The 10,000-nt window shown below is 39.7% G+C and overlaps 1 protein-coding gene across 1 annotated transcript; it reads right to left on the bottom strand.

The window, feature by feature from the left end:
• Nucleotides 1-1,562: 1,562 nt before the first annotated feature.
• On the bottom strand, nt 1,563-9,994 carry LOC118471006 (erythroid transcription factor-like). The gene is made up of 5 exons (XM_055012639.1): nt 7,791-9,994; nt 4,855-5,071; nt 4,429-4,577; nt 4,045-4,170; nt 1,563-1,875 (listed from the first exon to the last, which is right to left on the bottom strand). The coding sequence occupies exons 1-5, from the start codon at nt 7,977-7,979 to the stop codon at nt 1,687-1,689; spliced, it is 870 nt and encodes a 289-aa protein (XP_054868614.1). The 5' UTR covers nt 7,980-9,994; the 3' UTR covers nt 1,563-1,686.
• Nucleotides 9,995-10,000: the final 6 nt, after the last annotated feature.

Here is a 10,000-nt window from a genome sequence, read left to right as displayed (position 1 = left end):
CATGGTGACTAGCTCTGTAGCAATAGTTATCATGGTGATCTAGCTCTATAGCAGCAGTTTCCAAGGTGATCTAGCTCTATAGCAGCAGTTACCATGGTGATCTAGCTCTGTAGCAACAGTTACCATATTGATCTAGCTCTGTAGCAGCAGTTACCATGGTGATCTAGCTCTGTAGCAGCAGTTACCAAGGTGATCTAGCTCTGTAGCAGCAGTTACCATGGTGATCTAGCTCTGTAGCAACAGTTACCATATTGATCTAGCTCTGTAGCAGCAGTTACCATGGTGATCTAGCTCTATAGCAGCAGTTACCATGGTGATCTAGCTCTGTAGCAACAGTTACCATATTGATCTAGCTCTGTAGCAGCAGTTACCATGGTGATCTAGCTCTATAGCAGCAGTTACCATGGTGATCTAGCTCTGTAGCAGCAGTTACCATGGTGATCTAGCTCTATAGCAGCAGTTACCATGGCGATCAAGCTCTGTAGCAGCAGTTACCATGGTGATCTAGCTCTGTAGCAGCAGTTACCATGGTGATCTAGCTCTATAGCAGCAGTTACCATGGTGACTAGCTCTGTAGCAATAGTTATCATGGTGATCTAGCTCTATAGCAGCAGTTACCAAGGGGATCTAGCTCTATAGCAGCAGTTACCATGGTGATCTAGCTCTGTAGCAACAGTTACCATATTGATCTAGCTCTGTAGCAGCAGTTACCATGGTGATCTAGCTCTGTAGCAGCAGTTACCATGGTGATCTAGCTCTGTAGCAGCAGTTACCATGGTGACTTGCTCTGTAGCAATAGTTATCATGGTGATCTAGCTCTATAGCAGCAGTTTCCAAGGTGATCTAGCTCTATAGCAGCAGTTACCATGGTGATCTAGCTCTGTAGCAACAGTTACCATATTGATCTAGCTCTGTAGCAGCAGTTACCATGGTGATCTAGCTCTGTAGCAGCAGTTACCAAGGTGATCTAGCTCTGTAGCAGCAGTTACCATGGTGATCTAGCTCTGTAGCAACAGTTACCATATTGATCTAGCTCTGTAGCAGCAGTTACCATGGTGATCTAGCTCTATAGCAGCAGTTACCATGGTGATCTAGCTCTGTAGCAACAGTTACCATATTGATCTAGCTCTGTAGCAGCAGTTACCATGGTGATCTAGCTGCACAGCATCTGTTACCATGGTGGTCCAGCTCTATAGCAGCAGGTACCATGGTGATCTAGCTCTGTAGCAATAGTTATCATGGTGATCTAGCTCTATAGCAGCAGTTACCATGGTGATCTAGCTCTGTAGCAGCAGTTACCATGGTGAGGTGGCACTATAGCATCTGTTACCATGGTGATCTAGCTCCACAGCATCTGTTACCATGGTGAGGTAGCTCCATAGCATCTGTTACCCTGGTGATCTAGCTGCACAGCATCTGTTACCATGGTGGTCCAGCTCTATAGCAGCAGGTACCATGGTGATCTAGCTGCACAGCATCTGTTACCATGGAAGATATAGTCAGCTGTAAAACCACTAATGAAGCTCACTGTGAGCAAAAACAACAACCTGATAAACACAAGAGTCTGTGAACGTGTTTTTATTAAACCCTGGTAGACACCAGAAGCTGTCTGGAACTACTTCCTGAACACCACTGTATCCTTCCACACAACAAATAGTTCCAGAACTCCCAGTAAAACCAGTCAGGTCACCAGAGTGGGCCGAGCTGAAGGGAGGGTGAGGAGGAGGAGCCAGTCGTGACCTCATCAGTGGGAGGGGCCAGGCTGGACAGCTTGGCCTCTGACTGGTTGGCCTTCCTCTGGCGTGTCTTCTTATTGGTCAGTTTTCGCTTCCTGGTTTGGATTCCGTCTCTCTTCAGCGCTAAAGGCCGGTTCACCTACAGACAGAACTCAGGGTGAAGTACTGCAGGTAGTACTGCAGCTGGTACTGCAGGTAGTACTGCAACTAGTACTGCAGGTAGTATTGCAGGTAGTACTGCAGGTAGTATTGCAGGTAGTACTGCAACTAGTACTGCAGGTAGTACTGCAGCTAGCACTGCAGCTAGTACTGCAGGTAGTACTGCAATTAGTACTGCAGGTAGCACTGCAACTAGTACTGCAGGTAGTACTGCAACTAGTACTGCAGGTAGCACTGCAGCTAGTACTGCAGGTAGCACTGCAGGTAGTACTGCAACTAGTACTGCAGGTAGTACTGCAGGTAGTATTGCAACTAGTATTGCAGGTAGCACTGCAGGTAGTACTGCAACTAGTACTGCGGGTAATACTGCAACTAGTACTGCGGGTTGTACTGCAACTAGCACTGCAGGTAACACTGCAGGTAGTACTGCAACTAGTACTGCGGGTTGTACTGCAACTAGCACTGCAAGTAACACTGCAGGTAGTACTGCAACTAGTACTGCGGGCAGTACTGCAACTAGTACTGCAAGTAGCACTGAAGGTAGTACTGCAACTAGTACTGCAACTAGTATTGCATGTAGTACTGCAACTAGCACTGCAACTACTACTGCAGGTAGCACTGCAGGTAGTACTGCAACTAGTATAGCAGGTAGTACTGCAGGTAGTACTGCAGGTAGCACTGCATGTAGTACTGCAAGTAGTACTGCAACTAGTACTGCAGGTAGCACTGCAGGTAGTATTGCAAGTAGTACTGCAAGTAGTACTGCAACTAGTACTGCAGGTAGCACTGCAGGTAGTATTGCAGGTAGTACTGCAAGTAGTACTGCAACTAGTACTGCAGGTAGTACTACAAGTAGTACTACAACTAGTACTGCAGGTAGTACTGCAAGTAGTACTGCAACTAGTACTGCAACTAGTACTGCAGGTAGCACTGTAGGTAGTACTGCAACTAGTACTGCGGGTAGTACTGCAGGTAGTACTGCAAGTAGTACTGCAACCAGTACTGCAACTACTACTGCAGGTAGCACTGTAGGTAGTACTGCAACTAGTACTGCGGGTAGTACTGCAGGTAGTACTGCAAGTAGTACTGCAATTAGTACTGCAACTACTACTGCAGGTAGCACTGTAGGTAGTACTGTAACTAGTACTGCGGGTAGTACTGCAGGTAGTACTGCAAGTAGTACTGCAGGTAGTACTGCAACTAGTACTGCGGGTAGTACTGCAACTAGTACTGCAACTAGTACTGCAGGTAGCACTGCAGGTAGTACTGCAACTAGTACTGCAACTAGTACTGCAACTAGTACTGCAGGTAGCACTGCTGGTAGCACTGCAACTAGTACTTCGGGTAGTACTGCAGGTAGTACTACATGTAGAGATGTACCAGAGTAGTGATGTTTGCAGAACAGGTGGCAGTACCAGATAAGTCTGTAGCACAGATTGTAGTACTTTTTGCAGTAAAGTTTGAAGTACTTGTTTCAGTACCTGGTGCAGGCGGTATATAGATACTTTACTAGTCCAGAGGGAAATTCAAGAGGTGGTAGTATTTATTGCAGTACCTGGTGTAGTTTGTAGTATTTATTGCAGTACTTGGTGTAGTTTGTAGTACAGTTAGTAGTATTTATTGCAGTACCTGGTGTAGTTTGTTGTACAGTTAGTGGCATTTATTGCAGTACCTGGTGTAGTTTGTAGTACAGTTAGTAGTATTTATTGCAGTACCTGGTGTAGTTTGTAGTATTTATTGCAGTACCTGGTGTGGTTTGTAGTATTTATTGCAGTACCTGGTGTAGTTTGTAGTATTTATTGCAGTATCTGATGTAGTTTGTGGTATTTATTGCAGTACCTGGTGTAGTTTGTAGTATTTATTGTAGTATCTGGTGTAGTTTGTAGTATTTATTGCAGTACCTGGTGTGGTTTGTAGTATTTATTGCAGTACCTGGTGTGGTTTGTAGTATTTATTGCAGCACCTGGTGTAGTTTGTAGTATTTATTGCAGTACCTGGTGTGGTTTGTAGTATTTATTGCAGTACCTGGTGTGGTTTGTAGTATTTATTGCAGCACCTGGTGTAGTTTGTAGTATTTATTGCAGTACCTGGTGTAGTTTGTAGTATTTATTGCAGCACCTGGTGTAGTTTGTAGTATTTATTGCAGTACCTGGTGTAGTTTGTAGTACAGTCCACAGGCGTTACAGACAGATTCTCCTGCTGAGTTTCTTCTCCACAGAGTTGTGATTTTAGTTTGACAGTTGAAACACTCAGTTCCTTTTTTCTGATTCACCGTCTGGTAACACAAAGACATTATTATATTATGTTATATTATATTATATATTATTATATTATATTATATTATATTATATTATATTATATTATATTATATTATATTATATTATATTATATTATATACAAACACACACACACACACACACATTTATATATATATATATATATATATACAGTATAGTATAATGTATTATATTATAATATATTAGACTATATTAAACTACATTATTATTAATAATTAATCAGGTGTGTGTCTTACAGTTCTCCTCTTTGGTCTCAGCAGTGGTGCGTTGTTGTTCCTGTTGTTTGTCTGTTGGAGGCTGCAGGTGTTACACAGGTGTTGTCCTGCAGCGTCTCTCCTCCACAGGGGGGCGCTGTAGCTGCCACAGCTCACACACTGACGCTGCTCTGGATGCACAAAACGCACAATAACACACATCAACACACATCAACACACATTAACACACGCTAGCACACATTAACACACACTAACACACACTAGCACCCATTAAAACACACTAACACACACTAACACACATTAAAACACACTAACACACATTGACACACACTAACACACACTAACACACATCAACACACACTAACACACATCAACACACATCAACACACATTAATATACAAACACACACACACACACACACACACACACACACAGGTCAACACTCACCTGGTCCAAAGCCCCGCCCCCAGCACAGACCGCCAGGTAGCATCCAATCAGCTGCAGAGGGGGAGGGGACAGCGTAGTGGTCGCCATAGTAACCAGTCCATGGAGCTGCTGATTGGCAGCTGGGGTTGTCCAACCAGAGGGAGGGGCCGAGGAGGGGCGGGGTCTCGTGGGACGGGAAAGGTGATTGGAGGAGAGTCTCTGAGGAGGCGCGGCCAAACTGGAGCCAAAGTGTTTTAATGAGAGCAGAAACCAGCTGACTGATCTGTGTCATCTGTACAGGTAGATACTGTTACCATGGTGATAACAGATCAACCTGCACAACACATCCAGTAATAATTACCTCACAAGGATGAAATATTGAGCTAAATAATCTGAATTATGACACCTGAGGCCTTTCACGTCTGCATAGAAAGACAATCATCGGATTTACAACTTTCAGATGGTCCTTGAACTCACCATCTGACAATAAAATGTTTAAAAAAAAAATAAATAAATTATTTAATTGGAAAATCTCCCCCAAAAAACGTCTGCAGGAACCAGAGTCTGTAAAAGACAAAAAAACTTTCTGAGCTTCTTATTGTAACTGTGAAGTTATCAGTGACTCGGTTCCGACCAACAAACAGGAGGAAAAATTCAGAGCGTTCAGCTGAACTGCAGGCAGTGTTTCTACAGAGAGGAAACTAGTCAACCCTCCTGTTGGCCTCATTTACGGCCAAAAAAAATAATTGTTCCCATTCTGACAAAAATCCAAACATTCTGCAAATTCCCCACATTTGAAAAAAAAAAAAATTTGCTAAATCTTCAGGAAGAAAATTCCAAAAATTCCTTCAAAGTTTCTCTTAAAAGTTTTATTTCTTTTTTAAAAATCCCCAAATTTTGCAAGAAATAAAAAATTTTAAAAAGAAAAAAGATAAAAATTGTAAATACTTTCAAAGAATGAATAAAAATCTTCCAAAAAAATCCCAAAAATATCTAAAGTGAATGCATATATATCAGTAAAACTTCTAATTTTTTCTTGAAGAACATTTGGGGAAAAAAAATTTCCGAATATTCTTGAAGAAACATTTTTTTTTGAACATTTCTTTTTTTGCACCAAAAAATGTTCAAAAATGTCCCCAAAATGTTGAAAATTTGGACATCAGAAGTTTCACTGTGAAAATATATATATATTTTTTTCCACATTTTCAAACTTTAAAACGGGTCAGTTTGACCCACAGGACGACACGAGGGTTAAACATCTGGGACACATTTTTAGTCATTTTGCACAGATTTCAAGGCATTTTTGACAATGTTTGAGTCATTTGGACAAATTTTAAATCATTTTGGGTACTTTTTGAATCATTTTGGACAAAATTTGAGCACTATAGGGCATTAAGTAAATTACAATAAATAATCATAAATATTTTTTTGTTTTTTTTTCCGATTTCTGTCATTCTGTGTCATGCTGCCAGTCGGTTTGGACGTATGTTATGCAATTTTGGAAGTTTCAAGTCATTCTGGAGAAGTTTTGAGTCATTTTGTGAGCAACTATGATATATTTTGGACAGATTTAGGTCATTTTGGGAACTTCTGAAGTAAATTTGGACAAATTTGAGTTATTGTGGGCAAAGTTTGATTGATTTACGTCAGATCTGAAGTATTCCTGGACACACTGTAAGCCACTGTTGATCATTTTTGAGACATTTCTAGAAAAATCTGCATCATTCTGGACATTAAATCAAATAATTTATTAAACTACAATAAATAACCAAATAAATGTTTATTTTTTTCTGATATCTGTGATTCTGTGTCTGACAGAAGACGTCTCTGAGTTCTCTGCTTCTTCATTCTGGTTCCTCAGAGTGCAGGACTTTGAAATGAACCACAGTGAGTTCAAATGTGGACAAATTTTTAGTAGTTTTGGACAGGTTTCAAGTAATTTTAGACAAACTGGACACATTCTGTGTGATTTTATGAAAGATTCAAGTTGTTCTGGACACATTTTGAGTCATTTAAGGGAAATTTTGAATAATTTTGGACAAATTTCAAGAATTTCTTGACAAGCTTCAAATAATTTCTGACAAAATGAGTCGGTTTGGATGGATTTTATGCAATTTTGGATGAGTTTCAACTCATTTTAAAAGATCTGAGTCATTTTGGAGAAATTCTAAGTCATTTAGGACAAATTATGAACGGTATCCGACTAGTTTTATAGAATAAATAATCAAATGAATGCTTCTTTTTCTCTGGTTTCCATCATATCATATCATATATACATTTATTTATCTACTCAATAATAAACATAAAGCAGAATTATCAGCATTTTATTAACCAAACTGAAAATTACAGAAACTTGGTCAAAACTGTTGTATTAGATTGTGTTTTATTTCACAGATAAATAAAACCACTGAATGTGCATTAAAGTCTGTGTAAAGTATGAAAAATGAGCTATTTTCAAACAGTTATGAAGCGATTATGAAGTTATTTATTTATAAAACAGGAGTGATTTTTTTTCTAGGAATTTAAAACAATAATTCTGCAGAAAGTTTAGCCTCAAATCACTTTAAAATGTGTCTGTGAAGATATGAAAGTAGATTAATATGACAAAGAATCAGTTTGGTGAAATATTAATGTGTGGAAAATGAAGATTATTTGTTTGGTTATTTAAACATTCAGCACAAAGTTGTAGATTGAACATTTAGGACAAATCTGAACTGAATCCAGTGAGACAAAAACAGCTAATGAGGCTTAAATTCAGCTCCAGTGAATCCAAACTTTTTCTTCAGTTTAGCCGTAAAAACGTAGAAAGAAAATCCCAGAGAGGAAGATGAAAGTTTTAAACTAAAAATCTGAATAAAAACTCAACAAAAACAACCTGAACACTCCTTAAAACTTGACTTCTGGCTGCAGAACTTCAGATTAAAGCTGCTGAAAACTGCATTCGGTGAGATTCTGACCTCAACGCTGACGCTCGCTTCAGATCCGGCGGTCGTCACGGCCAAGGACCAATCAGCTGCCGGCCAATAGTGTGACATCATCGCTGTGTTTCTGAGGGGAGAGGAGAGCTGCTCTGATGAAAGCATCAAACATGTCAGGTATTTAAAGGAGGAAGAGGAGCTGCTGATTGGCTGCTGCTGCTCTGACATCAACAGGAAGAGGAAGGGTTAGACTCCGCCCACAAAATCTGACTTCTGAAATATGAAGTTTCATCTCTGCTCAGTGAAATCAGATAAAATGAGACCTGAACCCTCTCAGGACCAAATATCAAAGCTTTTATTACTGTTATATATTTGAATATTGTTATGAAGAACATTTAAGGCAAAGAGCCATACAGTTGAAATATGTAGAAATAAAACACAATAAACTGGATATTATTTCATTTTTCAATTTTTTAAAAACATTTTTTAATCCTCTGAAGCCCAAAAATCACCAAAAAACATGTTACTTTCCTTTTCTAGTTCACCGTTTATCAGCTAGAAACTGTAAAACACAAAGACTCACTGCATTTTCAGCTTTACAACAGTCCTCCAATGTATTATGTCTGAGTTCTGATGGGAAAATGAACCAAAACTAAGATTAAAATTCTGATATTTCATCAAAACCACAGAATTCTTAACGTCTACTTTAATCAGATTGTGTAGAAAATAAAACTTCCTCCCTCCTGGTTCAGTTTGTAGAGGTTGTAAAAGCAGAAAAGCCGAAGAGACGCGACAGGTTTCCATCTTTCCTGAACCACAGAGTTTCTGTTGACGCCCTCCATCCACCCCGAGCTCCTCAGGTCAGAAACGTGGAGCTCTGTTTCTAAATTTCACGGCTTCCATCAACTTTTTCTAATGAAATGCAAACAAGTATTTGTTACAAGAACACAGCTGGTAATTCTACAAGCCTGAGACAACTGAAAACATCTGGAACTACAAATAAAAATCTCAAACAACAAGGAGAAACAAACCAAACTTTAAAAAAACACTCGATAAAAAGCATAAAAACACGTCATAGAAACACAGAAAGTGCAGAATTTAGCAGCATTTCCTCAGGAGTTGGTGGAGACCAAAAACTAGCTAGAAGAGAGAAAATGTTGGAGTTAAACTCATCCCAAGGAACCAAACGTGACTCTTTTTCTGAGAAACTCAAAAATTACTTAAAAAGATGCAGGAAACTTTTTCCGGAAATTAGGAATTTACACTTTTGAGGGTCATTTAATCTACTTTTTCTAACATGAAACCTCTAAATACGTATGAAAACATCGAATAAAAACGGCTAACGTAGCTAAAGAAGTAGAGGAGCTGGTGGAGACCAGCCGGTAGTACAGATGCAGTACCTGGTGCAGTTGTACAATTGTAGCTGTAGTACAGTCGCAGTACAGTCACAGTACAGTTGTAGTACAGTCGGTAGTACAGTTGTAGTACAGTTGTAATACAATTGTACAGTCATAGTACAGTCGTAGTACAGTCATAGTACAGTTGTAGTACATTTGCAGTACAGTCATAGTACAGTCATAGTACAGTTGTAGTACAGTTGTAATACAGTTGTTGTACAGTCAGTAGTACAGTCAGTAGTACAGTCGGTAGTACAGTGGTAGTACAGTGGTAGTAGTCATAGTACAGTTGTAATACAGTTGTACAGTCAGTAGTACAGTGGTAGTACAGTCGGTAGTACAGTCGTAGTACACTTGTAGTACAGTAGTAGTACACTTGTAGTACAGTCATAGTACAGTGGTAGTACAGTCGGTAGTACAGTCAAAGTACACTTATAGTACAGTCATAGTACACTTGTAGTACAGTCGTAATACACTTGTAGTAGAGTCATAGTACACTTGTAGTACAGTCAGTAGTACAGTCGTAGTACAGTTGGTAGTACAACTGTAGTACAGTAGTAGTACAGTCGGAAGTACAGTTGTAGTACAGTCATAGTACAGTCGTAGTACAGTCGTAAGTACAGTTGTAGTACAGTCAGTAGGACAGTCGTAGTACAGTCAGTAGTACAGTCGTAGTACAGCCAGTAGTACAGCCGTAGTACAACCGTAGTACAGTCAGTAGTACAGTCGGTAGTACAGTCAGTAGTGCAGTTGTAGTACAGTCAGTAGTACAGTCGTAGTACAGTCAGTGGTACATAGTACAGTTGTAGTACAGTCGTAGTACAGTCGGTAGTACAGTCAGTAGTACAGTCA

This window comes from Amphiprion ocellaris, chromosome 8, assembly GCF_022539595.1.
Source record: "Amphiprion ocellaris isolate individual 3 ecotype Okinawa chromosome 8, ASM2253959v1, whole genome shotgun sequence".
Classification (NCBI taxonomy): domain Eukaryota; kingdom Metazoa; phylum Chordata; class Actinopteri; family Pomacentridae; genus Amphiprion; species Amphiprion ocellaris.
Note: the sequence above shows the minus strand (reverse complement) of the source record. Positions and strands in the feature narration are given on the sequence as shown.